Consider the following 17,152-nt stretch of genomic DNA (forward strand, 5'->3'; position numbering starts at 1 on the left):
AAAATACGTTCTCTTGGCCAGGCGCGGTGGCTCACACCCGTAATTCCAGCACTTTAGGAGACTGAAACACATGGATCACTTGAGGTCAGGAGTTCAAGACCAGCCTGGCCAACAGGGTGAAACCCCGTCTCTACTAAAAACACAAAAATTAGCCAGGCATGGCAGCCCATGCCTGTAGTCCCAGCTACTCAGGAGGCTGAGGTAGGAGAATTGCCTGAATCCGGGAGGCAGAGGCTACAGTGAGCCGAGATCGCACCACTGCACTCTAGCTTGGGTGAGAGTGAGAACAGAGAAAGACTCCGTCTCAAAAAAAAAAAATATATATATATATATATATGTATGTGTATATATATACACATGTGTATATATGTGTGTGTGTATATCTATATCTATATATATCTATATATCTATATCTATATCTATATCTATATCTATATATATATATGATGTCTTTGCTCTTATGGTAGCTAAAACTTTCCCAAAAATAGCAGATTGCTTTAATAGAATTGACAGTTCTTATGGTCTTCTCTGTGTCTAAATATTGATCTGCATTTCATAAAGTGTTGAAAAGCAATGACACTCACTGGGTCAGATTAGAGTATATTATCTTGGATACTATTGATTTTCTCTGCTTCATTTTATATTAAAAATGTCTTAAGCACAGGGCAAAAAAAGACCTTTACTTTGGAGATTTTTAAAGTATATTCCTGTATTTCCATTTCTGGCTTGGAGAGACTCTATTTTATGGCTTCTTGTTGCCCTTTATTAATCCCTGTTATTTTAATACACAAGGTAAGGCTTAACAAAGACTAAAGATTTGAATTCTTCTGTGTGTTACGTTTTACTAAGTATGTGAGAAAGATGCTTGTTTCGTTTTTGTTTGCTTTTGGACATGAGTGAAAGCTCATAAGATGTTTCCATGAATAGAGGAAGAGTTTAGGTCTTAAGACTAGATTCCTTCTCACGTTTCTTTAATATTCCCCTAAAGCCTACTAGACTCTGATGAGCTTTGTATTAGTCCATTTTCACACTGCTATCAAGAAGTCCCTGAGATTGGGTAATTTATAAACAAAAGAGGTTTAATTGACTCAGTTCTGCATGGCTGGGGAGGCCTCAGGAAACCTACAGTCATGGCAGAAGGCGAAGGAAAAGCAAGCACCTTCTTCACAAGGCGGCAGGACAGAAAGATAAAGAAGGGGAAGTGCCACTTTCAAACCATCAGATCTCATGGGAACTCACTATCACAAGAACAGCATAGGAGAAACCACACCCATGATCCAATCACCTCCCACTAGGTCCCTCTCTCAACACGTGGGGATTACAATTCAAGAAGAGATTTGGGTGGGGACACAGAGCCAAACCATATCAAGCTTACTGAGAAGTTTGTCCCTGAAGCAAGTTCAGAATTCTCTTTGACATACTTCTATCTGCCAATATAAAAGAACAATCAGTCTAGCCACATATGGACATCTTAGTTTATTGTATTTTCTGCAGGAGGGAAATGAGCATACTCAAGCAGTCTTCCCTAGAGGTGAATGAACTAAACTTCATTTATGGGAATTAGTAAGCACTTACACTTTCTAAATTTCAGCTTTGCATTTGAGGTGCCTATGTTTTTTAACTTTTATTTTAGGTTCAGGGGTACCTGTGTAGGTTTGTTTTATAGGTAAATTATCATGGGAGTTTATTGTATAGATTATTTCATTAGCCAAGTAATAAGCATAGTACCCAATAGGTAGTTTTTTAATCCTCACCCTCCTGCCTCCCTCTATCCTCAAGTAGGCTCTGGTATCTGTTGTTCCCTTCTTTGTGTCCATATGTACTCAATGTTTAACACACACTTAAAAGTGAGAACATAGGGTATTTGGCTTTCTGGTCCTGTGTTAGTTTGCTTAGGACAACGGCCTCCACCTCTTTCCGTGTTGCTTCCTTCAAAGAATAGGATCTCATTCTTTTTCTATGGCTGCATAGAATTCCATGGTGTATATGGACCACATTTTCTTGATCCAGTCTACCGTTGATGAGCATTTAGGTTGATTCCATGTCTTTGCTATTGTAAACAGTGCTGTAATGGACATAATGTGCCTTTTTGGTAGAATAATTTGTATCCTTTTGAGTATATACCTAGGATACTCTAAATTCTGTCGGCAAATCTCCATAAATATGCAAAATCTGTACCATTTGATCAAGCATGATATTAAACTGGAAACCAACTAGTGAAAGAATTTAAAATCAAAGCATATCAATGAAGTGCTCCCTGCACCTTCAGATTTAACAGTCTCTAATTAAGCCGTCATAATACCTGCTAATATACGCTCATCTAAAGCCCATAGAAAGAAGCTGGAATAGAGATGCTTGTACTGTGTAGGAAATTGTAGAATCATTGCAGTAGCCAAAAAAAAAAAAAAAAAAAAAAAAAGGTTAAATAATATGAGAGTAGAAAAATGCTTTCTCCAAAACTATGTGTGCAATTTTGGTCCCTCCATTCAGATGGTCACTCTAAAGCATTTTGAAATAGTCATTGGTATGTGACACAAAGAAAGTCTTGTAATATTTTGGAATTGAGTATGCTACATTTTTCCTTAAATGACTTGCTCTGTTAGAACACATCAAGTCATGTCATACTCATAGACCTCTAAATATTTATTTTGTCTTCTGGTTAGTATTGAGAATCCTTGAAAGCTGTTTATTTTATTAAAATAATCGTCATCCAAAAATGTTATTAAATGGTTATTTGGATAGTAATAAACTAGACTCTGGACAAATTGTGTTATTAGATATGGCCATGGTGTCTTGACATCTAAAGCAGAAATGTAAAGGAACATTTTTAAAAGGAGATAATGTCACTAAATTATTATTGGAAGTATGAATAAATAATAATTGGGAGAGAAGTATTTATGTATAAATAAAGGTAGTGAGGTTTACCACACTCAAGGTGCAAATCTGGTTCTGGTTGTTATATTCCAAACATTGGCAACTTATGCCCTGCAAGACAAAATTAATTTTATTTCTGACAAGGACTCTTATTAAGTGAAACATGACCCTTGCCCTCTTTTTCCTTCCTGGGAAAAGCTGCCTCCTTAGCAAGTTCTGGTCCTCCAGCACGTTTGGGAAGTAGCAACCTGAGGTCAACTCACAAATACCTTAATCTTCCCTCTCCATTCCTGCATACACAAAAGAAGTAAGGCTAAACCAGGTGCAGTGGCACATGTCTGTAATCCCAGCACTTTGGGAGGCTGAGGCAGGAGGAATGCTTGAGCCCAGGAGTTCAAAATGAGCCTGGGCAATATAGTGAGAATCTGCCTCTACAAAAAAATTAACCAGGCATGGTGGCACATGCCTGTAGCCTGAGCTACTTGGGAGGCCAAAGCAGGAGGATCCCTTGAGCCCAGGAGTTCAAAGCTGCAGTGAGTCAAGATCACACCACAGCACTCCAGCCTGAGTGACAGCAAGACCCTGTCTCAAAAATAAAAAATAGAAGAAGAAGTGAGGCAGAAATTTGTGAGGCTAAAACTTGGCATGCTGTGTATAAAGGACTGTTCATGATGGCAGATACTGACCTAAAACCCATCCCAAAGACAAACCCCGGAAATAGAATCAGACACTGGATGGGTGGATAGATGGATGCATGGATGGATGGATGGATGGATGGAGAAAGGGAGGATAAGAAACAGCAAGAAAGAGAGGGATGGAGGGATGGAAAGACGAATGGAAGAGGGAGGGAAGGATTTGAAGAAACAGTCAAGTCTTCATTTTTGACTCAAAAATATCTACTATTTTTGCTACATTTTCCCTAAAGCCACATTTTCAATTAATCCTATTTTCCCAGGAGAGCACTGTGTCATACTCTTATAAAAATAAGAAAATAGACAAGTCCACAAGATGCGATAATATAAGCATACATAAGAATGAGGCCAAAGTTTTAAAAGCAACACATGTTAAGGGCAAAAACATAGTTTACATATTGTCGTGAATCTGACTGTGTAATTTGTCTCAACCTGCCTCATATAAAAAGTATGATAATAACATAATATCTCAATATTCATGAAGTGCTTATTATGAGTCAGGTACTCTCCTAAGAACTTTATATGTATTAAATGTGGAATTCTCACATCAAACCTATGGGGTAATTACTGTTATTGACTGCGTTTTGGAGATAAGGTTAGCTGAAGACCAGACAGATGAGGTCATTTATTATAGCCTCATTTGATTTTTATTGATGATGTGGTCATTCTAATACTGTAACCTATTTCCAAAAGCCTTTATTTTTATCTTTTTCCTTCCTCTCTTTTCCTCTTCCCTTCTCACCAAATATGGATGAACATGTTTATGATGGCAGATACTGACCTAAGACCCAGCACTTGGAGGTGCAATGTTAATCCTTTTTTATAAGGTGGAGTCTCGCTCTGTCGCCCAGGCTGGAGTGCAGTGGCAGGATCTCGGCTCACTGCAACCCCTGCCTTCGGGTTCAAGCAATTCTCCTGTCTCAGCCTCCTGAGTAGCTGGGATTATAGGCGCCCGCCACCACGCCTGGCTAATTTTTTGTATTTTTAGTAGAGACAGGGTTTCTGCCATGTTGGCCAGGCTGGTCTCAAACTCCTGACCTCAGGTGATCCATCTGCCTTGGCCTCCCAAAGTGCTGGGATTACGGGCATGAGCCACCACGCCCGGCTCCAATGTTAATTCTTTAACTGTTTTTTACATTAGTTTTTCTTTGCTTGAAATTACCAGATTCTTTTCAGAATTATTTCCTAGAAGAACTCACAACATGAAATAAGAGGAAATAGCAGGACCTACAGCCCAGTGTTCATTGAGGAGGTATTGATCAGAGGTCCAGAATTCAGACTTGGAGGCCAGACTGCTGGTGTGTGAGCTCAGTTCTACCTTAATAATTTTGCAACCCTAGCTCATTTTTAAATTATCCTGTGCCTCAATTTCCTTACCTATAAAACAGAAATAATAATAGTGCCTACCTCTTAGGGTTGTTGGTTTGGTACTTGCAAAGTAATACAACTATCCCTGACACAGTGTAAATGAACTATTATATAATGAATTACTCTAAATTTGATCTTCTTTCACTAATTAATTTCTGTTACATAAGGGAAATCTTTAGAATTTTCAGCCTTACTAGATTTGGAGAAGGATAACTGAACACCAACAATGGTTCTCAAGCAAAGAGTAAACAACAGCAATAAAAACGTAGAGGGGAGGTGGAAAGAATTAGGAAGTCATGTTTCTCCACTTTATCTGGAATTCCGTCAGTTCATGTGGACCACACATTGTGATAGACATCCATATTTGGTTTTTCTTTAAAAAAAGGTAAAATAAAAGAAAGAAATCAGTGCTTATTAAATGAAGTTTAATAGACAAAAAAAAGTTTATAACATAGAGGCAAAGGGTAAAAATAAAAAAGAGGTAAATTGGTCATGAAATTATTGAGGCCAGGTGCAAAGGCTCACGCCTGTAATCCCAGTACTTTGGGAGGCCGAGGTGGGTGAATCACTTGAGGTCAGGTATTCAAGACCAGACTGGCCAACATGGTTTAACCCCATCTCTACTAAAAATACAAAAATTAGCCAGGTGTAGTGGCAAGCGCCTGTAATCCCAGCTACTTGGGAGGCTGAGGCAGGAGAATTGCTTGAACCTGGGAGGTGGAGGTTGCAGTGAGCCGAGATCACACCACTGCACTCCAGCCTGGGCCTGGACGACAGAGCGAGATTCCCATCTCAAAGAAAAAACAAAGAAAGAAAAAAAAGAGAAAGAAAGGATTGAGAGCCGCTGTTCTGAAACTTTTGTACATCTTAAAAAATTATGTCATGATTCAGAATACCAGTCATATGGTGCACTTAAGATACAACTTATTGTATCTTACAATTATGCTGCACATAATTCAGGAAGATCTCTAAATGCCTGAGTAATCATCAGTGATTATAGAATTTTAGAAAAAGAGAAGACTTTAGAGATTAGTTGTATTTGGCTGGTTGGCTTTGGTTAGGATAGTTATTACTTTATAAATTTAATTCCTCCCTTTGCTAATTCAGAAAATGTGTATTACAGTGGAAAGCATCTCAGTAAAAGTTAGAGGAAATTATATTGTTCTGGGGTGTAGTGGAAAGTTTTCCTTTGCTGTGGCGCTCCTTTTAGTGATCAAAACTATTTGAGGGTCATTGAGCATCCATCTGTTACACTTTTAAAAAGTATTTTTGCTTAAAACAGATTTTTCACAAATTATTGTTGGAGTTCATGCACAGACTTTCCGAAAATGCCTATAGAGCTTATCAAAAGATGTCCGATACTCTTTAATTTAAAATTTCCAAAAGAAAATGAGAGGCGCTTTCAAAATTAATCAGCTTTTCCATAGGTAACTTTGGTGGTTTAATGAGAAAAATCAAAGTTAAATTTAGTGTGTAGTTAATTAGAGTTTGAGGTTTCCCACAGTACTTTGAGAATAAAAGCTATTCATTTTGCTTATCAAACTAGAAATTTTAAAACACAGGCCAGGTGCAGTGGCTCACGCCTGTAATCCCAGCACTTTGGGAGGCTGAGGCAGGCGGATCACCTGAATCAGGATTTCGAGACCAGCCTGACCAACATGGTGAAACCCCGTCTCTACTAAACATGCAAAATTAGCCAGGTGTGGTGACTCACACCTGTAATCCCAGCTATTCAGGAGGCTGAGGCAGGAGAATCGCTTGAACCCAGGAGGCAGAGGTTGCAGTGAGCCAAGATCATGCCTTTGCACTCTAGCCTGGGCAACAAGAGCAAAACTCCATCTCAAAAAATAAAAATAAAACACAGTGACAAATGTATTTTTACTCATGAATCCTATGGATTCTTCATTGCCCATATGAAGAGCACCTCACCTGTAAAATTGGTATTGCGGAAAAGTTGTCCGGGAAGTAAAGATCCAGTCGTACTTTATTAAAAACACAAATATCTCCTCAGATGAAAATGCAAACTTGAGGGTAAACTCATAAAGGTCCTGACAGCTGGGATGTTCTTTCAGCTTCTACAGATGACAGTGCAGCTGAGAAGAAAGGGGGAACCCTCCACGCTGGCCTCATCGTTGGAATCCTCATCCTGGTCCTCATTGTAGCCACAGCCATTCTTGTGACAGTCTATATGTATCACCACCCAACATCAGCAGCCAGCATCTTCTTTATTGAGGTAAGTGTTGAGTTCAACACATGAAAACCACGCCAGTTGATGAACTGTATCCATTTGCTAGCACCACCTGGATTTAATATTTACCACATGGCTTCTCCATTTTTCAGTTTCGAGCTTTCTGATTTCACACACATGGATGTTGTCACCCATGCACTCACGTACATACTGATAGATTGCTTTCAGATGATGGATTCAGTTACCTTATCTCAGGAGCTTTTAAAGACATAAACTATCTTGTCTTTCTGAGATCTAAAAGAAAATGGGAACCATACTTTTTGGTCCTTTTATACCGAGTATGTTAACCAGCTGTTCTCCTTGTTCTAGAAGGAAATACTACATATCTGGGGGGCTAAAGACTTAGCTTAAGTTAATTGCTCAGTAAATGCTAATTGAGTATTGGCTGTGTGCATGATACAATATGATGGGCCTCTTCTCAAAATGCTCACAAACCGTTTGGAAAAAATATGGTTTTCACCACAAAATGACAGATATAAAAATAAAAAATGGTATGTGCTGTTGCCATTTTGCATAATGTATGTATACTTGTACATTTATATATAAATGCAGAGACACACATATCCACACACTCAGACACACGACCAGAACACCATGCTGAATAAGTGTTATGTCTTCATGTACGGAATGTAAGTTTAGTGCCAGTGCCAAGGAGTAAACAGGTGGGAAGACAAGGAGCTGTGCATAAGGAGCCATGGCTAAGCCCTGGGGTCTAAAAGGCTGAAACCAGCAAGCCTGGAGACCAGTGGATACAGTCTGTGTGTCTGTGTGACGAAGTCACCTCTGTCCTCCAGAAGGTTGGGTTTCCTGGGCCCCATGCATATGCAGGTTTTTTTTTTTTGTTTGTTTTTTGACAGAGTCTCATTCTGTCACCCAGGCTGCAATGCCGTGGTGCGATCTCGGCTCACTGCAACCTCTGCCTTCCGGGTTCAAGCAATTTTTGTGCCTCAGCCTCCTGAGCAGCTTGGACTAGAGGCAAGCACTACCACACCCAGCTAATTTTTGTATATTTAGTAGAGACGGGGCTTTGCCATGTTGGCCAGACTGGTCTCAAACTCCTGACCACAAGTGATCCTCCCGCCTTGGCCTCCCAAAGTGCTGGGATTACAGGTGTGAGCCACTGTGCCCGGCCACATATGCACCTTTGACTCTAACATCTGAATGGAACCACTCCTCTTCCAACACCAGATAGAACTAGAAATACTAAAGCAATAAAGGAAATCTTCTCTTGCAGAATTTCAAACATGTAATTAGAATTATTCATTGTATGACACATGGAAAGGTTGCTTGGAATTATGTTCACTTGTTGAGCGAGAAATTATAATGCCTTTTTTTTAATGCCTTTTAAACTATGGAGTTAAAATTACCTATGCCAGTTATAATGGGGAGGGGTGAATAAACGCAAATCAAACAATTGCTTAAATGTCCTTGATAGCTCACAACTGTCTGTAGAAGAAAGTGCCGTCTCCTTTTCCTTCTGTGGGGGCTCAAGGCCTTGGCACTCTCAATCTTATGTGTCATTTCAATCTTTATTCCCTTGGCTCCCTAATCTGGAGTTGGCACTTCTGTCAAATTTCATGCTTTCTCTCTGTACACAGCCCAAATTCTCCATGTCACAAAGACATTGCTCATTCTAGTTCCTCCATCAAAAATTCCTCCTGGTGAGGTATGGTGACTCACATCTGTAATCCCAGCACTTTGGGAGGCTGAGGCAGACAGATTGCTTGAGCCCAGGAGTTTGGGACCAGCCTGGGCAACATGGTGAAACTTCATCTCTACAAAAAAAAAAAAGAAAAAAAGAAAAAAATGAATGGGGCATGGTGGCACATGCCTGTAGTCCAAGCTACTTGGGAGGCTGAAATGGTAGGATTGCTTGAGCCCAGGACATCAAAGCTGCAGGGAACCGTGACTGTGCCGCTGCATTCCAGCCTGGGTGATAGAGTGAGGCCTGGTCTAGAAAAAAAAAAAATTCCTCCCTTCCCATATTAGTTCTTGAATTTAGGAGCCAAAAGGCCTTTGATACTGTGTACCCCATAAACTTCTCTAGACCATCTTCCTACCTCGGCAGCTGGGTATAATCTCTTTCTCTTCTGAAACTCTATCTGCAGGGATACACCCCTACCTTTCTCTGGCATTCATCTTTCTGTTTTGCATTAGAGTCCAGTATGCGCATGATTTATTCCACCCTGCAAGACTTCTAAGTGCCTTAAGCTTTGGATTAAATCACTTACATTTCCTTTGAAAAATAGGGATTCTGCCAATATTTCCTGGAAAAACGTTCATAATAAATATCCTAGGACATTTCAGACTTCCAGTGAAATTTCATATAAAACATATTTCAGAAATGGCATCTTCATTTGATATCAGTAATTGAGATATTATCAGGCATTGCCTTGAATTGGAAATCTGTTATTAAGTTCTGTTAATGTGCTTCATTTTCTTGGAAGAAAGTAGACAACCTTCTCAAAGTTACAAATGCATTCTTCAAAGAGCTGCTGAGTGACAAGGTGGAAAGCCTCAGGGACTAGCCAGACCTCAGGCTGCTGCTACTGCCATAACCCCTCACACGTTTAAGCCTTTCAAACTGTGCAGTTTATTTTCTGACATGGTGAAAAAGAAGACACTGTGAAATATCTGATGGTGATGGTATTAGCAGCAAATTGCATAGTATGAAAGATCTAGTTAAAGCTGGTTCAAAGCAACCCCTGTATGACTGCAAAATAGTGGAATATTGTTTTGAGTGTTAGTCTCATTGTCTTATGTCTCAGAGCCTGTATGTCCATAGGTGTGGAGTGTTTACATGTGTATATGTACACATGTATTTATAGAATATTAGAGCTAGATGGAATCTTAGAGATAATTTAGTTCTATACTCTCCTAACACAAAAGGAGAGACTGAGTGAGGCTCAGAAGAGTGGAATGACTTATCCAAGGTCAAAGAGCCATAGTTCTAAGAATAACTCTTTCTTCTTTTCACATGTAAGTGAAGCAGATTCATTCAGCCGGTCTCCCAGCTTTTCTCCACTTTTTTTCCTTCCTGTGGAGTCAGTTGCCAGAGTCTGCTTAAATCACTACCTATCTGACACGCTGCTGGGGTCATGCGGCTCACAGTGGCTGGTAAGCAGCTGATTTTTGGAGGTGATAATCATAAATTTACTATTATTAAAACTGACCACTGTTTACAAAATCAAAACGGATCCACAATGACCATGGTTTGTGATATGCAGACACATGGATTTAAAATTTTTGAATTATTAGTTACATTAGAATTGTTGTTGCATAAATGGGGGAACTGAATATAACAACATTCTTTTCATTGCCTTTTATGTTCCATATTATATTCCTATCTACTTTTGAAGTGAAATTGATGTGCTTTCTTCTTTTATGAAAGTGATACCATTCTTTGTAGGAAATTGAGACAATGCAGAAATGTAAAAGGAAGAAGAAAAGCCATTTATAGTTCCAGCATGCAGAAATGATGACTATTAATAGTTTAATTTATTTTCTTCTGGAATTTTTATGTACATAATTTGATGTTTGCCCATTTAACACAGTGGTGATTTCACTGCAATACAAATAGGTATTCTTTTTTAAATAACATTTTTCTGTTTTATTATGATGGCTTTGTAAACATCATTTTAATGTTTGTATTCTATTCTATTCAACATTCATTCAATAGCTTTATATTGACTGCCTCTTATGCAGTCAAGTGGTGACTCAGAAAGCACTGAGAGCCTAACATGTGCCTAGAAGTCAAAAAGGACCTCTTTTCATTCAGATGAGGACTGTGTGTTAGTTTTCTACTGCTGTTGTAACAAATTGCCACAAACCTAGTTACTTATAATAACACACCCTTGTCTTACAGCTCAGGAAGTCAGAAGTGCTAAAATCAGGATATGGACAGGGCTGGTTCCTTCTGGAGGTTTCAGGGGATAATCGTTTCCTTGCCATTTTCAGCTTCCACATGCCGCATGTGTTCCTTGGCTCATGGTTTCTTCTCATATCATTCCAACTTCTGTTCCCACCATCACATCTCCTACCACTAACGTTGACCCTCCAGCCTCCTTTTTGTAAGGCCCCCTTGTGACTACATTGGGCTCACCTGGGTAATCTAGGATACTCTCTGCATCTCGAGGTCCTTAACTGAACCACATCTGCAAAGTTCCTTTTTACGGTGTAAGGTAACATTGACACCTTTTGGAGATTAGGACATGGACATCTTTGGGAGGCCATTATTCTGTTGAGCACAGAGTGCGTCAAATGTGAGATGCATCACACGCTTCCAATTAAACTGTAACACACCCTTGACTGTAAGATATGTCCCAGTTTCAGTTATATTAAAATGTAACCCAATGGATATCTTGAATATTTCACAGTGAAATCCAGGCTTCACTAAACACTTGTATGAGTTAGTTCCTGTGCTAAACAGTGTATATAATATGGTGAAATCGAATGACACTAGGCCGGGAGCGGTGGCTCACGCCTGTAATCCCAGCACTTTGGGAGGCCAAGGCGGGCAGATCACTTGAGGTCCGGAGTTCGAGACCAGTTTGACCAACATGGCGAAACCCCATCTCTACTAAAAATACAAGAATTAGCCAGGCATGGTGGTATGTGCCTGTAATCCCAGGTACTCGGGAGGCTGAGGCAGGAAAATCATTTGAACCTGGGAGGTGGAGGTTGTAGTGAGCCAAGATCACACCACTGCACTGGTCGCAGCCTAGGCAATCGAGTGAGATCCTGTTTCAAAAGAAAAAAAAAAATTCATGACTCTATCCTTGAGTGTATATATCAGAGCTCATGCACCCAGTCTCCTATTGCAGAGCAATGGTGCTCTTCCTACTTTTTCTTATTTTTAATCTTCCCCATTATAAACATATTAATAGTAACAGCCAACATTTATCAAATTCACTAATAAAGTGATTGACAATTATTACCTCATTTAATCCTCATGAAGACTGTGTGTGATACAAAGATTATCTTCATCTCATAGACGAGGAGGCTGAAGCACCGGCCTTAAGTAAGTTCTCAACATCACACATTTGGTCAGTAGTGGAGTCAGGATTTAAGCCCAGGCTCTCCAACTCCAGAGACTATGCCCATAACCACCAGGCTGTGCTGCCTCTGTATGTGTAAAGAGTTTTTCTTCATATGCTGTACGTAGAAATTCAGGCTGATATATATACAAGGACATACATTATGTCCTTGGAACAGATTTCCAGAAGTAGAATCAAAGGAAAGAAATGAATGGTATAAAAGAACTTAGTAAATATTGCCAAAAGCATGACACCAATTCATGTAGCTGTTGCTATTGTTGTCTATTTTTAGTGATGATAATGTCAGTGGCTGTTATCTGTGTATTTTTTTCTTGCAGAAAATATACACCAGTTATTATACATTTTGTGGACACCAACACTCTTCCTTATATAAAATACTTACATGGGCTTTAGCTTTTAGATTTCTTATTGTAAAAAGGAAATGAGATAATTAAGCAAATCATCACTCCATAAACAAGTGAATTAACTATATACATCCCATGTCTTCTTATACAAGATTAGGTACAAGAGTTCCATTCTCCTAAAACATTCCATTTCTATTCAGTCAAGCAGAATAGCCTATTTTTTTTATTAACTTATCTTCTATATTGCTCCATCATTCTCAGATCTTAGACTGGGCAGTTTCTTCAACTGACTGGCTTGCATTTCAAGTTATGTGTCTAGCTTTTCACAGTAATTTTCTAAAGGGTGTCTGATTTTGGTGAAAATCTATCACATTATGTACAAGAATGTCTACATATGCTTTTAAGTATTTTTTTGAAAATGAAATTTATTATCTTGAAACAAAATAGCAGAGAATACATATTTAAGTAAGCATGAATTCCTTAATTTTTAAAAGATCTTGATGAAACTAGTATCTTTTTGGAAGGGTCAATATATCTAGGTTCTACATTAAATTTAATGATTGTTCAACATTGCTAAGCATAAATTTTGTGACTTGTAATATATTTTATTGTTTCATGAACATAGGTCACGGAGATAAATGTTTACACTCTTGAGTGATATTCTACACATATCACTATTCAAGATTTTTAAATAAAATACATAAAATGTAATCTAACTGAAGGTCAAGAAAATAATATTACAAAGTGATAATCATACAAAATCAGCATTCCTATGAAAGGATTCTATTTGGACTATAACAAAATAGTTTAGACTAGCCATCTTGCTGAAAGTATTAATGTTGAACATTGCCCTTAATTTTTCTTAGTATACATAAATAATTGCTAGTATTTGGACACTCATGTACAGTTTTGATTGCTCTGTTCACATAAAAATGAAGAGAAATTGATAAGAACCTCATGATAAAAATGATTACAGCCTTGGAAAATAGATTCTATGAGTAAAATATTGGAGGGTTTAAAAAAAAAAGAAGTAAAAACTAAGAGTACCTAATCCTGCCATTTATGCTGCAAAGCTTTGAAATGTCCTCAGAGAGAAAGGAGTCAGTTCAAATGATTAATTTAAAATGAAATCAGAAGAAGCAAAAATTATAGGAACAATGGCCCTTGTATTTCAGGAGGGGACTGATATCGTGCAATGGCAATGGAGTTTGCCTGTAAATAGTGGTTATAATTCCTACCTTAAGGATTGGAGAAATACAGAGTATAGACCTGTGCTGTCAATATGTGGCTGCTGCCTATATGGACTTCTGAGGTCTTAAAATGTGACTAGTCTAGAACAAGTTATATGTAAAACATACACTGGATTTTGAAATCTGAGTACAAAAAATAATGTCAATATCTCATCAATAATTTCTGTATAATTACATGTTGAAATGATAGTATCTTGGATATGCTGGATTAAATAAATTTTATTACAATTTTATTCATGTTTACTTCTTAAATGGACACTAGACACTTTTAAAATTATATATTTGGCTCACATTATATTTCTATTGGATGATGCTGGTTTGTAGAGAAAACTTTGCAGAGACAAAGAATTAGAAAGAAAAGTTGGTTCCATATTTTTTAAAAGTAGGAAATCAACTGGTTTTTAGCAAGAGGGAAAGGAGGAGCTTATGAGGAGGCAGAAGCCTGGATAAGTTGACCAGTCACTCATTCATGTATTTAATATTTGTTGAGCTTCTATTATGCACCAAGTCCCCAAGATACATTGGTAAACAAAATGAACAAGATCATCCTTTCCTTCAGGGAGCTTACATTCCAGTGGGTGGAGACAGATGATAAACACATTTTAAGTTAGGTGTGGATTTCACGTTGAATGATTAGTTTTACAAAAGAGGCAGTCACCATAAAATATTTGATAAAACGTTGCCTTTTCTAATTGCTTGAGCAATGTTACCTTTTTTGATCGCTTGAGCTCAGGAGGTGGAGGGCTCAACATGATAATAAGTGGCATCCTTATTATTATCATCATTGTCCTTATTTTATCATAGAACTTTTTATGGAGCTCTAGGTACAGATTAGTTAAAAAAAAATTAAATAAAGTAAATAAATAAAAAAAGACTGCTCTCCAAAACAGTTTATTTTCCTAGGCCAGGTGCGGTGGCTCACGCCTGTAATCCCAGAACTTTGGGAGACCGAGACGGGAGGGTCCTTTGAAATCAGGAGTTTGAGACCAGCCTGGCCAACATGGTGAAACCCCGCCTCTACTAAAAATACAAAAATTAGGTGGGCATGGTAGTATGCACCTGTAATCCCTGCTACTCGGGAGACTGAGGCAGGAGAATCACTTGAACCTGGGAGAAGGGGGTTGCAGTGAGCCAAGATCACGCCACTGCACTCCAGCCTGAGCAACAGAGTGAGATTCTGTCTCAAAATGATAATAATAATAATAATAATAATAATAATAATAATTTGTTTTCTTGATGGGGAAACACTCTCACCATTCTTAAAGTGTGCCTAAATTAGAAGTTATAAGTTATTTCCATAATAAAATCTGGACATAAATGTCTAAATACCAGTCATTGTTCATACCACGCTTTTTAAATTCTTATTATTTCCAGGGCATCAAAATATCTGCCTTTACTGGGAGTACTTTGTATTTTCTATCAGCAAAATCAGGATACCAAAGCAAAAAGAAACTTCAGCCTGTGTGCAACCTAGGGATTCTGTAACTTTTCCAAAATAAGTAGATGAATTCTCCAGGTATCTAGCACAGGTAAATTTCCTTGAGGACTCATGTTTTGTCTTAAAAATTTATATGAGTTTTGTATTATTCTCTTTAATACATGTTTGATATAAAAAATGATTCCACACAATCTTCAACCAACATTAACGTTTCAAAAGGTGATTCATATCACTCTTGTAGCTATACAACCCCAGCTGTATGGTTGTAGATGTTATAAAATCCAGATAAGTTTAAACCAGCAGAGATAAGACCTCTGTTCCTGAAACCTGAGTGGGCAATATCCTTTCTACCCCTTTGTTGGAGTCAAGTCCAAGGTAGAAATATTCAGGATGGTGAAACAATTTGTTTGGATCCTATGGCACCCGGTTACAGAGCCAAGACATCAAACTAGAATTCCTCACCTTGGCCCTATAGCCTGAGCAGCTACACAGCATCATAGCAAGAATCTTTTAAGCTTTTTGCCACTCAAGGGGATTCCCCATCCCAAGAAATATTTCTGGATCACAAGAACCTGTGGAGAATATGATTAAAGAAACACAGGCAGCTGTGGCCCTCAACTTTTCCTGGCAACTAATAGTACCACCAGGAAACAAGCCAGAAGAAGGAGCCAGGCAAGAATTCAAAGACTGCTGGGAAGAAAAAAGCATTTGCTAAGAGTTTGGCCTCTTGCTTTGCAGCTGCTGGATGGATTGCACTTGGGGAGTTAGGAAGACGCAATCTGTGGACAAACCTATGTAGTTCATAGAGAAATCACTTCACAGAACCACAAATCTTTTTTTGTCTTGAAGTCACATATTTTTAATAACTGAGTTTTGCTCTTCAGGTATTTCTTAGTCTTACTTCAGTTTTAAAGAAAACTCAAGGGGAAAAAATGATTCATTGAAATAAAATACTTTTTATTTATATTTCTTAGATGAAGAAAAAGATGGTATTCATTTTTTATGGCCTGCTGCAAGGAAAGAAAGATAAGGCAAAACACATCTGACATGGTTTGACATAGCTCTCATTAAAGAAGCTATATTAGTAGATGACAGCTTTCCAGAAATATAGTGAAATGCAGAGAAAAATAGGTGAAATTGGGTCACTTGAAAAAAAGAGACACTGTATGTATGTCAGTGGTTTTCTTTTCTCACTTTCTGTTCTAAGATGCTAGAATTTTTATTCATGAACATCACTGAATGTTTTTGAGACATCAGTTCAAGTGCATGGCAATTGCCTTGTATATGTAATCATAAAAATAAGATTTCTTTTATAAATGACATCCTTAATTTACTCTTCTAAGTAACATATTTTCATTTAAATTCCTGAAACTATAATAGTGTTTCTAATTTAATGAAATAATTTCTTCCCTTCATTGGGGAGAATTACTGAAAATACTGAATAAAATATCTTATACTAATTTGCTGTAATTTCGTTTTACTAATTAATTCCCTAATTATTTCAATGCTACATAAGACCATGAAAATCCATAGATGGATGGATGGATGGATGGGTGGATAGATGGATGGATGGATAGATAGATAGATAGATAGATAGATAGATAGATAGATACCACAGAAAGGTTCTTAATAGATGAAAGAATCAGATGGATAAATAAATGAAAACCTGCAAAGCTACAATTCAACTTGGGCATTTGTAAGCCTGAATTATGACATTTTAAGAACATATGTCTTAAGTATTCTGATTCTTTTCTTCTGTTACCTCTTGAAGAGACTACTCTACTGACAGTACCACCTGTTGAATAATTTCTTCCTTGTGACATTGGTTAATTGTTCTGCATTAAAATAAATACTTAAGCCTTTCTATTGTGAAAACAAATA

The 17,152-nt window shown here is 37.9% G+C and overlaps 1 protein-coding gene across 1 annotated transcript in view; it reads left to right on the forward strand.

Annotated features, from left to right (window-relative positions):
* Positions 1 to 17,152, forward strand: part of PLXDC2 (plexin domain containing 2) — a 477,109-nt gene that overhangs the window by 424,058 nt on the left and 35,899 nt on the right. Inside the window, exon 13 of the mRNA XM_031015325.3 lies at positions 7,007 to 7,167. Coding sequence (XP_030871185.2) covers positions 7,007 to 7,167 — 161 coding nt within the window. The remainder of the gene's footprint in view (positions 1 to 7,006; positions 7,168 to 17,152) is intronic.

Source organism: Gorilla gorilla, chromosome 8 (assembly GCF_029281585.2).
Source record: "Gorilla gorilla gorilla isolate KB3781 chromosome 8, NHGRI_mGorGor1-v2.1_pri, whole genome shotgun sequence".
Classification (NCBI taxonomy): Eukaryota; Metazoa; Chordata; class Mammalia; order Primates; family Hominidae; genus Gorilla; species Gorilla gorilla.